This window comes from Drosophila rhopaloa, unplaced genomic scaffold (assembly GCF_018152115.1).
Source record: "Drosophila rhopaloa isolate 14029-0021.01 unplaced genomic scaffold, ASM1815211v1 contig_3, whole genome shotgun sequence".
Taxonomy (NCBI): domain Eukaryota; kingdom Metazoa; phylum Arthropoda; class Insecta; order Diptera; family Drosophilidae; genus Drosophila; species Drosophila rhopaloa.
The window spans coordinates 25,560,184-25,573,559 of NW_025335123.1; the positions used below are offsets into that span (position 1 = coordinate 25,560,184).

The following is a 13,376-nucleotide window of genomic DNA, read 5'->3' on the forward strand; positions in this document are numbered from 1 at the left end:
GAGCGAGAAAGGGAGAGAAAGAGAGAGGAAGAAATCAATATCAAATCAATATGTAAAATTAAGTATACGCCTTGGTTACTAACATAAAGTTTTCTTGTAATATACTTGTTTATCTCTTTAATAACCATTTTTCTAATATCAGAATTATAATGCTTAAGGAAATCAATATGAAATCAAGTATACGTCCTGGTTGCCTATATCAAGTATACGCACCGTGAAGAAGGGGCTTATTAAATTAAATTAAATAAAAATAATTTTAAATCTAAAATTATACTAGTAAGTAAAATATATACAAATTTGCTGCCTATATCAAGTATACGCACCGTGAAGAAGGGGAATATTAAATTAAATTAAATAAATACAAATTTTAAATCAAAAATTATATTTATAAAAATATATATTAAGTAAAGAATATACAAATTTTAATTTTAATAATTGACATGTCTTTTAAAGGACTTATTTATAAATTGTATGCTACGAATTGTATATCTTGAAAATTGTAATTTAAGAGTTGCTTCGACTTCACACTCACTTTGTCCAGTTCTCCTTGTAGAGAATGTTGAGCGAGACGGTGATGTCCCAGATATTCTCGATGGTCCGCTGCCGCACATCGTAGGTGTCCGGCGAGAGGGCGAACTGCGGCATGCCGCCCGCCTCCAAGTCCGCCGCATCGTCCACGCCGTAAACGAAGTCGCCGGGATTTCCTGACGGCATTCCTTGGGCGGCGACGGCGGCGGCGGCGGCCACCGTGTCATTGTCCGCCGGACGTCCCTGTGCCGCTTGATGTCCTTGCTGCTGCTGCTGCTGCGGTGTCCTCTGCTGGTAGATACTGTTCCCGATCCCGAGGCCGATGCCCAGGCCAGCCATGTGGCGCTTGGTGCTGGCCAGAGTGTGCTGCTGATGCAGCAGGGCCGAGTCCTCGTTCTCGATGGTCAGGAAGATGAAGGAGCCTGCAAGGAGTCGACGAACAAAGGCCAAACATCAGCAAAGCATCACTGGGAGAAATTGTTGTACAATTGGCACTTAAGAAATTAATAACATATACATTTTTCCTAAAACCTAAGATAGTCTTCCATTGCCCCAGTTTTAAAACGAAAAACGTTAGCAAAACGTCCCAATATCAAATAATTTATACAAATTAATTTACTTAATTTCCAAAATAAAATACAAAATGTTTGAATGTTTAAAATTTTGTAAACGTAAGGTGTCTAGATGGAATCAAATCAAACGTATACTGTTCTTCTTTCTCTGTGCATCATGTGGCAAAGTATCCATGCCTCCGCATCTCAAATCTCCAGCAAAATATGAACCCAGCGGTAACTCATTTGTTTCCTATGTGGCAAAAAGGATGCCGAGGAAGGAAGGAGATAGGTGCCAGGTCATAAAGCATCTTGGAGGTGTTGCAATCGCTATAAGGCAGCTTAAGGGCTTCCTGTTTTTGCCACACTGTTGAAGGGCAGGATTCACTTCTATGCTCAGACTAAATGGTGGGGACTTTAAAGGAAAATGTACCAGCAATCAATGGAAGCAAGTCAGTGTTTTAAAGGGAACTGATAAAATAAAAACAAAAGACTGTCATTAACAAAAAATACATCATTAATAACATTAACATCATTGGCATTAAAAAGCTTTTTGATAATTTGCTCTTTTCTAAACTCCTGGGATTTGTAAAGCACTTTAAAAAAGGACAACGGCCTTGCTCAAGTTCATCCCTTCGTCTTATTTCTCGGCCCCAATCGATAAAACTCCCATGGTCCTTGTTCCTTTAGGCCCATCCGTGTTGATTCCTGTCACTCATTTAATGTTAATGCTCACATGTGACACATTTTGTCAAGTTTTTGGAAAGTTTTCGCCTGCCTTCGACAAAGTTTACTTTTATTTTTTGCCCTTGGCAGGCTGAGAATGATGTTGAATGTGTATGAAATGATGAGTTGATGTCCTTGCCAAAAGCCACCACATGTCAAAGTTAAATATAATGCACGGATGATGGAAAATCGGATCGGGAAAGTCCAAGATGACAGGCTGGACACAAAGCTGAAGCCCTGACATAAGTTTTTCTTTTTACCTGAGATTTATGGAGCGGGAAATGTTTTCGTCTAAGAATTTTTAATAGTTTTAACTTTGTTAATGTTATTGTTTATAAGATTTTAGTTATCCTAACTCAGGAATAACTCAGTAACTATTTAAGCTATTTCCAAATATTTTTAGATCTATTAAAAGTCTTTCCCACACACACGCTTTACTTTAAACAGACCTATTTGTCCAACTTGTAACTTTCGCTGGAGCATGAAAACTCTGTAAATGGGTTGGGGAAAAGTCGAGAAAATTCATCTGTCATGTGTGTGTGTGTGTGTGTGTGTCGTGTGACGTCACCGGGTTTCACGCACGGCCTAGCGAAAGTTAAATAATTGTTTGTGTCATTTTGATGATTTCCTCCTAACAAGGGACAACTTTTTCGCCCAGCTGTCGCTCACACACACACACACAAACGCACAAGTGCGAATTTTTCCGATTTGTTTAAAGTATTTTCCACACATATGTGTTGTGCTTTTCCATGTTGCTGTTGTGCTGATGTTGCTGCTGTGATGTTGCTGCTGTGATGTTGCTGCTGTGATGTTGCTGTTGTGTCTCTAACCATCGCTTGTCAAAGCAGCCGTCACCGTCAGAGAATCGGAGAAAAAGAGGGAGACTTGGAGAAAGAGGTAGAGAAATAGGCAGCGAAAAGAAGATAGGCACGGAGATGGATTTCCGGTTACGGAAATCTTTTGCTTTTCTAATACTCGCCTAAAAGAATGGCATATTTTTCCCTAGCAAACTGTTTAATATAGTACATGTTTAAACAATTTGATACCATTCATATACAATTATTTACAATTAATAAAAAAAAACAAAATCCGTCCGCAATTCATTTTTAATTTAATGCAGAATATAAAAATTAATTGTTAATAATTTTGGATCAATATATAAAAAATGTCTGTTTTTTGCCACTTTAATATCCATTTGCATTATTATTCTAATAATAAAGAGAAGTTTAAATACATTTAAACGTTTATTGTTAAAAATAAATAAAAATTTACAATTTATAATCAAAAGGTTCAAATTGTGATCACTGTACAGAAAGGAAAACATAAGTTTTGGCCGCTATGTTGACGTTTGTTTTTGGCATCAAGGGGGGCGAAGAGGGGGCGGGGATGATGGCGGCAAATGATTAATTAAATTTATCACGTTGTTGTGCGGCTTTCCACCCAGTTCCTGTTCTTGGTTAATTTAAACGTCGAACTCTGTGACAAGATACATTAAGCATCCATGTTTCTTCCTTGTCCCGAAAACAGTAACAGTAGCCACTACACAGTTAAAAACTAGGGCTCGAAATCGATATTGGCATGTCAAAAAGATAGTTACACTGCTTATAAATTTTTGTGCCATGCGTTTAAAAAAGACTTTAAATAGCTATAAAGTTTGAACTTGTTTTCTATAATTGTTACAAAGTGTTAAGCACTGATAAGGATCATTAAAACAAAACCATTTTTGTTCGGTGTAGTGTTAAGGTATCCGCAAACGTTTCTGTATCTGTATCTGTAAATGTATCTGTATCTGACACACGCGCAACAAAAAGAGGCAATGAGATGAACGCATGGTCGAAATAAGATGCCGCGTTAATTAGGACGGCCGCAACAATGAAGTGGCAACAACAGACAGCGGATACAAATGATATGTGAGTGCCTGTCACGCACAGTCCGTCGATGCGGCTATTTAGCTGGAGGCACGGGCATTTATTTCCTTTAAAGCCACTTAAATAGAGTTACATTTGTAGTTCGTGGGAGGTTTAATTGCAATAAGGGGCTGTCATTGAAAGAAACCCTTAGATACAATGCTTTTAACATCTAGTCTTGATTATTAAAGGTCATAAAGTAGCATCCTTTTGGTATATTTACTAAGATCAAATTGTTTTAGAAATTAAATACCAAATAAATAAAAATCAGGGACATGGCTAATAATTATTTATTTTATTTTATTTATTTCTCATTATTTATTTATTTGTCAGTTGCCTTATACCGCTTCCAATTTTAAATTGAAAAATAAATGAAATTAAATTCTCGTCAAAGCGTAACTATTTGAATTAAATTGCGTCGCGTTGCTTTTCGTTTCGTTTCGTTAATTTATTGAATTAATTATGCTAACTTAATTTGGATTTACTTACCGAGCAGAGTGTAGGCGAGCAGCAGCATGCAGATGCCGAGGTTCGTGAGGAGGGCGGACCACACCGTTTGCGAGGTGGCCTTGCGACTCTTCTTCTTGCTGTCCTTGCTTCCGTATCCGGGTGGCGTCTTTCCGGTCTCCCCGGGACACTCCCCCCCGCCCCCTCGGCCGCCCCCCGAACCGAAACAGGAGCAAAATCCTTGCCGCTTTCGTTGCCGTTGCTGCTGCTGTTGCTGCTGTTGTTGCTGCTGCTGCTGTTGCTGTTGCTGCTGCTGGTGTTGCTGCTGTAGTTGGTGTTGCACCTGTGCCTGGGCTTGAATCGAGACCGTCTGTGGGTGGGCGGGCGTCAGTGCCTCCTTGCGGCTGGGGGGCGTGGCCATCAGTTGGAGCGGCAAAAGCTTCGCATTGCTCTTGAGCGTGCCGCAATTGCTGTTGCTGCTGCTGTTGCTGCCGGCGGTACTGACAATCGTGGTGAGGGGCAGGGGCAGGGGGAGGGGCAGGGACAGCGGCAGGGGGGCGGCGGGGCCATCATATCGCTCACATAACTCGACGTGGGGTACTTCAAAATACCCGGCGGCGCCATCGAAGTTTGGGCCAATGAAACGACCACCTAAAAATATATAATTATAATTAATTTATTATAATAATATAATACATTAATTGGTTTTTCATTCCTATGTATAAAACTAATGGCTTTAATTAATAATAATTAACCAGAAATAATAATCAATTATATAATATGAAGAGAAAAAATCGAGGAAAATGCAATATGTTTGCTAACCGATAAATTATTATTTATGCTCTTTGTATTTCAACCCAACAGACCACCCTGAATTTATCTTAATTTTTAAATTTAATGGTTTTATTTACAGTAAAAATAATTAATATATAACAGTGGAAATTTTAAAGCAAGAAGAGGCATATTTATATTAATTATTATTTGGTATGTTTTCTAACTGAATGAAATATGTCTCATATGATTTTAGTGGTTTTTCTTGGAGTTCTAGTTCTCAAATTAAATGGATTTTCAACTTTTAATAATTAAAAAAATGCCATTAAATTATCATATATTAGTATTCCCCAAGGAAAACCCACCTGGCCACTTTGGCCGCCCGTCTGGTTGGCCACCTCAATGTCCTCGAGCGTGGGCATGGGCAGCAGGGGCGTGGTCTTGAAGGTCGTCGTCGCGGGGGGCGGGGCGGGCAGGAGGAGCGGGGGCAGCTGGGCGGGCGACATGCTGGGCAGGATGCCGATGGACACGTAGTTGCCGGCGGTTCCGCCGGCGGACGAGGTGGGCGGTAGCGGTATCCCGATCCCGCCTCCGTAATGTGGCGGCGCTGTGGGCGTGGCCATCGAGCCGGTGGGCGGGGCAGCGGTCAGCTGCGAGGGCGGCGGCGGCGGGGGCGCCCCAGTTTGCATTGGCATCGGTTGATCCGGGTTCATCTTGCATTTGGTCGCTGTTTTGTCCTTGCTCCGCAATCAATCAATCAAACTGTGGATAACGAAAAAAAGCAGGAGATGTTAAGGTATATTTAAAGGTTGAAAAATGTCCCTTATATTATGTTAATTATCCATGAAGTTGACGAGGGAGCTGTCTAACAGTCAAGAGGATTATTTAAATACCACTTTTTGTTAAATCTAAATGTCTTATAACCTTTAAGTTATAAGTGTATGCATTTTTAATTGTTTTTAGTGAAAATTTTCTTATGGGGAAGCCACAGTAAAGGTGTTTCAAATTATGCCACTGCGTGTTTTAAAGATTAAAGTCCGTTTGATTAATTTCGAATGATGTCGTTCTTTTTCACAGCATACTTTTAGGCACCGTTGTAAGTTAATACTGAGGAATGTTTTCAAAAAGTGGTTACAATACCATTACCCAGTCGGGTTCCATATAAAATTCTATATAAATTCAATTTAGCAGCTTGCTTGGTTCTATATTAACCCTATATTTAAGCCAGTAATGCCCCTATAGTCCCCTTTATTATTCTATTTTAAGTTCCCCAAAATTAAATGCAGTGGGAAAAGTCATTTATACGAACGCAATGTAAACAAAAAAGAAACAAAAGAGAATTAACATTTTTTTTTCGACTTTCTTGCCTGAATTTTATCCTGACTTCTCAATACTCTACGTTTAAACAATCAAATTATTTTTTTTATCTCGTTTGAATTTTATTCGATCTATAATTACTATACTTTGCACGATTTAACAATATTCTGTAACCACGTTAAACGTAAAATAAATCGTTTTCCTCCCCTCAAAGTATCGTATAAGTGTTATACATTCGGTTCACTTAGATTGTCGTATAAGGATCATAAATAGAGGACCATGGGATCGAAGATAGGCGACAAGGAGGATACCACCGGTTCCATACCTACCTCGTCTGAAATCTAAGTATTCGTATTGTGTTATGAAATCAGTCACTTTGAAATTCGTGCATTTAAACATTACAGTGGTCTTAAATTAACGTATACAAACATTATCCAACTTAAGGTCATTGCATTATAAACCTGTTCGCATTTAGGCTCTTTTCGCCCATCAGAGTGAACGGTCGTGTTTTTAAATTGTGCTCCGAATTTTCCTTCTTTAAATAATGCAACGCATTTATGTGTCCTTAAGAACATCCTGTTCGCTTCGCGAGTGCCTTGTGATTAGTTTGTTTTTTTGTTTCTCTTAAGGTAATGCTTTATCTTAAGCGCTCTGAAACTCTCTTAGAGGAGCTAAGAGAACGATTCAACTTCAACGTTGTTATGCTTCCGATCTATTACTTTCTCTGACTCTTTCTTTCCCTCGTTCTCTGTCCATCTCTTTAGTTCTCTATCTATCTCATTTTGACGTGATATATATCGAAATTAATAGGTGTTACGCTGGCGCTCTGTCGCTCTGTCGCTCTTCTCGGCTCTCTCTTTAAGACTTTTGTCCGATATATTTGCACAGTGGTCTGATTAAGCGTGAAAATGGCTTTCTGTTCGCCAAAAAAAACTGCAAAAAAGTTATCTGCCATCTGGCAGAGCATTCCATGCCATTCATGTGATAAAATTGATCATGCCAAGAGTCTGGGCCATTTTGGCCTGGACGGCGATGCCAACACTACTACTGCCATGAGTGCATTGTATATGAAGAAAAAATGCAATTTATTTTAGACTACCTGTGTACATATGCTGCAAACCTTAAGCCATTCAGCCCAGCATTTCGTATTCCTTAACATAATTTTCTGCTAAAATAGGCAAATAGATACGATAAACCGATTTGGCATTCCGCCTCAACGGCGAAAGGCAATCGCTTACAATTCCGGGCCAAAATCCGCAATTGCCGCAGATGAAAATCGGTTTGGAATACGAAATCCCCGGGACTTTGGACCTTCTGCAGGTGGAAAACAGCCGAGCAGTTGAGTGCGGTTCATCAAAGCATTAATTAACAGGCACTAAAACACACATGGATGTCTGGAAATCAGAATGCTGAAGACATTCCCATTAATTTGCACAATTCAATGCTTTTCATTAAGTTGCAATTACTCGAAATTAATCGCTTTTGCCAAAATGCCAAAAACTGATGGTGCGATTGTGGGTGGTTTGTGTCTGTTTTGGTTCAAGTGGGTGGTTCAATTGGGTGGTTCAATTGGGTGGTTCAACCGACTGCTTCAGCTGGGTGGTTCAATGGGTGCTTCAATGGGTGGTTCAATGGGTGTTTCCATGGGAAAAGCCTAAGCGGCTTAGGCCCCAATCATCGAACTCTGTCATCGTCGATTGAAGTTCGCTTTGATTGAAATGTAGGGAGGCGTAGAATTTGTTTAGTTTTCATTTCGATTCGCCGAGGGCCCCACAATTAAGGTGAAAAACTGGAGCCTTTCGTTAGCCTTCGCTCAAAGGTAAGAAAAGCGTTAAAAAAAGTTGTTAGGCAGGGTAATTGCCTTAGAGGTGTAAATTCGATGGTCATATTTTAAAAATTTTGAAATGGTAATTAAGACATTAATCCTAATTGCTTTTAATATATTTAATGCAAATCGATTGGTTTTTATGTCGTGATTGTAAATACTTCCATGGGCTATTATTTAACATACGATATTTAAAATATATATTCCTTTTTTTGAGAATTGCCAAGTATTTTATTTAACCTCTATTAAACTGTTTATAAATGTTGACCATTTGTCCATTTAGCAATATGCAAAAGTAGTAACTTAGTACAGGTATTATTTTCTCTATCTTTGGAAACGTAGAAACCAAATTTGGACGAAGGTGCTGCAATTAAGGACGCTTCCAAGGACACAAGGACACAAGGACACAAGTGTGTGCTGCATATTTGAAGGCGCTGACTTGTTTTTGTTATCCCGCAATTTTCCCTCCAAACGGAAGGCGGTCAAAAGGCCGTCAAGTGGCTTAAAAGGAGCCGGGAAAACAAAAGGCGGAAAAACAACAAGATGCGCTGTGAATTCAGTTCAAGTGCAGCCAATGTGTTGCGCATTTCGTATGCAGGCGTGCCAGTGGGCGTGGCAAGGGGAGGCGTTATTCAGGTGCGAAATGGGGCGTGGCCCTTTTGGACACCTTTTCTTTGGACAGGCGAATCTCGGCCGAGGCGAAACTACAGCATAGGAAAACACAAGGAGCATGAATCAAATCACCATTGGCCAAGATGAAAAAATGCGGAAAATACGAGAGTTGTGTGGCAATCAAGGTAAATCGATTGGGAATTCATGAAACTTGCTTAGAAATTGTTTTGCTTATCGAAAAATAGGTGAGGAGAAACGAAGTGTTTTGTTGTTGCTTTATTTATATTTATTTTTAAGATATACAAATATCAGTGATCTGAAATCAGTAATACTAATTTTCAAAACTGTTCCCACTAAATTATAATTCATCTCTATGTGTTTTAAATCATTAAATAAACGATTTGCTTTCGACAATTATAATTATTATCAAACCCTAGTTACCTGAAATCATTAAAAAGGTATCCAAAAAAGAAACATTATTTAAAAAATAACTAGACTAAGATAAGGCCATAAAAATGTTTGCTTTCGTTATTACCAAAATAAGATTTTAAGGTGAACTATTTAATCACTTTTATTTTCCGCGTATGGCTTGTATCGAATTTAATCCGTCGCAAACAGCGGGCAACATTTTTGCGACTTCAATTCCATTACGCATGATTTGCGATGCAGCAACAAAACCGTTTTGCGGAAAATCCCCCTCCCCCACAATTTCCACGTGATCGTAGAAGGATTTTGGGTGGAAAATCGAGGGGATTAAGAATCATTTCCTGGTGCAGTTCTCCCAGGCCGCGAAGGCTGAACATTAAATGCTCGCTCAAATGAGATGAAAACTCGTTTGGCGAGAAAAGAGCTTTTCCAAAGAACTGGGCAGCAAAATCACTGGCCAGGGAAGTTGACCACAAAGAGGGAGGGGGAAAACCAGGAGGGAAAAGCCCGGGGGAAATCGAGGGGAGAGACTTTCGGGCCCAATATTTCAAACACGCGTCGAACGCATTTCCGGTGCGGAAAACGGTTACAGCGGAAATGCAACTTTGCCCGTTGTTCGAGCGTAACTGTTGTTTATGTTTGCCCACACACACACACACACACACACTCTTACACACTTACACTGACATTTACACACACTAACGCACACTGTGGCCTCAGCTATCAACAGGATAGTGGGGGAGAAAGTGGGAGAAAGCGGCAAAGACCCGCATAAATTGCTTTTTTGGGCTACACTTTTTTTCACCGTGTTCCGTTTCAGTCGCTCTCTGCTTTTGCTACACTTAGAAAATCATCTAGCAGCAGGAATACGTTCTTTGGTATACGAAATTAAGTTTGGTAATCAATTACTAGATATAAGTAGCTTTAATAGTAAATATAAAAAAAAATTAAGTATACGACTTTATAATCAAGTACACGACCTTAAAATCAAGTATACGTTTTCCTAAAAATATATTATTATATTTTGGTATACAAAATGAAGTTTTTTAATTAATTACTAGATATAAGTAGCTTTAATAGTAGATAAAAAAAATTAAGTATACGACTTTATAATTAAGTATACGACCTTAAAATCAAGTATACGTTTTCCTAAAAATATATTATTATATTTTTTTATTTTAAATATACAGATTGAAAGCTCTTTAAATCATAAAAACATTCCTAAATATCAAGTATACGTTCTAGAAATTGATTTCATTTTTGTAAACTTAAACTTAAACTTTTGCTTAAAGAACCATGTATATTCCTTCTTATCGTCTGAATATTTATTGTGGTGGACAAATCTAAGGTCTGTTACAGTGTCCGCCTAAGGTATGTTGCCAGTTGCCCACTCCCATTTCTCCACACCCGCTTTCTCCATTTTCCACTGTCATTCCTTTTTTTTCCGGTTGGGCCCTGAAATTTCTGGCATTCATTTTCTCGCCGTGCGTTGACAAAAGTCTCACGCAGTAAATTGAGATGGATGGATGGATAGAGTGGACGGCAGGGAGTAAAAGAAATGGGGGATCTGCTGGAAATACGGCGCACTTCCCCGACTGAGCCAATAAGCTGGGCGGAGCAGCATCTTGGACCGAATGGTGAAACTGATTCGCCCGAAAGTCCTCACCCTCATACCCCATTCTCCTCCTCTCGCTTCATCTTTCTTACTTCATACCCCTTCCACTTCTTCTTTTGTGTCCTTTGACTTAATTGGTTTGTCGTCCTGAGTGCTTTTTTTCCATGAACCCTAGAATCCAACATTGCGTTGGATAAACTTAAGAATAAATAAACAATTTGTAAAGTATTGCGAGTAAAATTTTGGTTCTGTTTGAAAAATTAGGTAATTTTTGTTTGAAAAATTTGTATTTTTTTTAATATTTGTTTCAATATATTTATTATTATTTTGTAAATTTTCAGATTTCAAGCCCCATGTCGATCCCCTTTTAAATGGTCTTGTAAATTATCATATTATTTTATCAATAAGCAATTCGGTATTTCAATTTTACCAAATCTATTAAAATACTTGGGATTTTTAAACTTTATTTCAAATGTGTTTAAACCAATCGTGATGTCCTTTAGGCTATAATTCATTTTAAGGGATTCGCCCTTTAATCCGTTGAGCAACATTTACATTGGCTCATTATCGGTTTGAACCGTTTCGCATTTTAATCGCCATGGCAATCACTATTCGCCTGTCAATCGCTGGTTGAAAATCCCTGGCATTTGACTTCGGGAATGTTATATATTTAATGCTTCTTTGCTTCCTCTCTGCGGGATATTTCAATTAATTTTATATTCAGCATTTTTGCTCATTTTTATGCTGATTATTTGAGGCTCGAAAATTTGCAGGCGTCATTAAATGGCATTTTTATTGGCCTTACAAATGTTTCGCTATTGCCTCCTCATCCTCACTGCTCTTTTTAATGCATTAATTGTGCTGTCTTTTTGTTTCAGTTTTTTTTTTTTTTTTTTGTGGGCGGTGGGGGCCGATGGGCGGGGCCGGGACTATCATTTGTTATATGCCCCGTTTTATGAGGTGGTGGTGGGTGGCTCGAGGGCAGGAATTCGGTTTCTCGTGGACCACTCGCGGCATTAAAATCGTATAGATGCTGCGCGTCGTTAACTCAACGAAAAAGAAAAAAAAGCAAGGGAAAGAAAAAAGTAATAAGAAAAGTTCAGGCTAAGAAACCATCGTTTTTGCTATCCTTAAAAATATAGTTTTCTCCTGCAAGATAACCTTATTAAATATTCTTGGGCCAAGTAAAGTTTTTTACTAAACATTTTTAAAACAAAATTAATTTAATAAAATTAAAAAAATAAACAAACTGACGTTGAAAGGAAACAAACAAACCAATTGTGACCTTTTTGCAAGTTGTGGAAGTCCATGTTTGGCTCACCGTTTTACAACTCATCAGAAACTTAGAAATAAGTAACATGAAAATGGGTCCAAAATTCGATCAACGTTAAAATGAAAATTTTGAATGCAGATTTTTAGAGAATCCAACCAGAAGTCTTTAGAGATATGCCACTTTGAAATCGGATTATATTTGGAAAAGTTATGGAATTTAGAAGTCCAATTGTGGGTCACCTTTGGGCAACTCATCGGAAACTTAGAAATAATCAACATGAAAATGGATCCAAAATTCGATCAACGTTAAAATGAAAATTTTGAATGCAGATTTTTAGAGAATCCAACCAGAAGTCTTTAGAGATATGCCACTTTGAAATCGGATTATATTTGGAAAAGTTATGGAATCTAGAAGTCCAATTGTGGGTCACCTTTGGGCAGCTCATCGGAAACTTAGAAATAATCAACATGAAAATGGGTCCAAAATTCGATCAACGTTAAAATGAAAATTTTGAATGCAGATTTTTAGAGAATCCAACCAGAAGTCTTTAGAGATATGCCACTTTGAAATCGGATTATATTTGGAAAAGTTATGGAATCTAGAAGTCCAATTGTGGGTCACTTTGGGCAACTCATCGGAAACTTAGAAATAATCAACATGAAAATGGGTCCAAAATTCGATCAACGTTAAAATGAAAATTTTGAATGCAGATTTTTAGAGAATCCAACCAGAAGTCTTTAGAGATATGCCACTTTGAAATCGGATTATATTTGGAAAAGTTATGGAATCTAGAAGTCCAATTGTGGGTCACTTTGGGCAACTCATCGGAAACTTAGAAATAATCAACATGAAAATGGGTCCAAAATTCGATCAAAGTTAAAATGAAAATTTTGAATGCAGAATTTTAGAGAATCCAACCACAAGTCTTTAGAGGTATGCCACTTTGAAATCGGATTATATTTGGTAAAGTTATGGAATCTAGAAGTCCAATTGTGGGTCACTTTTGGGCAACTCATCGGAAACTTCAAAATAACTAACATGAAAATGGGTCAAAAAATCGACTGAAAATTTTAAATGCAGATTTTTAGAGAATACAACCACAATTCTTTAGAGGTATGCTACATTGAAATCGGCTTTAATTTTGCAAAGTTGGGAAGAGTTCGTTGGATAATCTATTAGCGAATTTATGGCTAAGTTCATGACGGCTGCACTAGATTAAAATACGGTTATGCTAAAGGGATAAAGGAATTAACAAAAATATTCCTATATTGTTAAATGTATCCCAGGGCTGCTCACCAAAATACTTCCTACGCTTTCTGATTTTGCGTTTGTTTTGCTGTATTGTGCTTTGTTGTTGCCCTCAAGGTTGGAAAAGGGG

At 38.3% G+C, this 13,376-nt stretch overlaps 1 protein-coding gene across 1 annotated transcript in view; it reads right to left on the reverse strand.

Moving 5' to 3' along the window:
* Nucleotides 1-13,376, reverse strand: part of LOC108041558 — a 77,321-nt gene that overhangs the window by 7,094 nt on the left and 56,851 nt on the right. The window contains 4 exon segments of the mRNA XM_017119490.2: nt 533-950; nt 4,202-4,714; nt 4,717-4,810; nt 5,296-5,692. Of these exon segments, the coding sequence (XP_016974979.2) occupies nt 533-950; nt 4,202-4,714; nt 4,717-4,810; nt 5,296-5,643 (1,373 nt within the window). The 5' untranslated portion in view covers nt 5,644-5,692.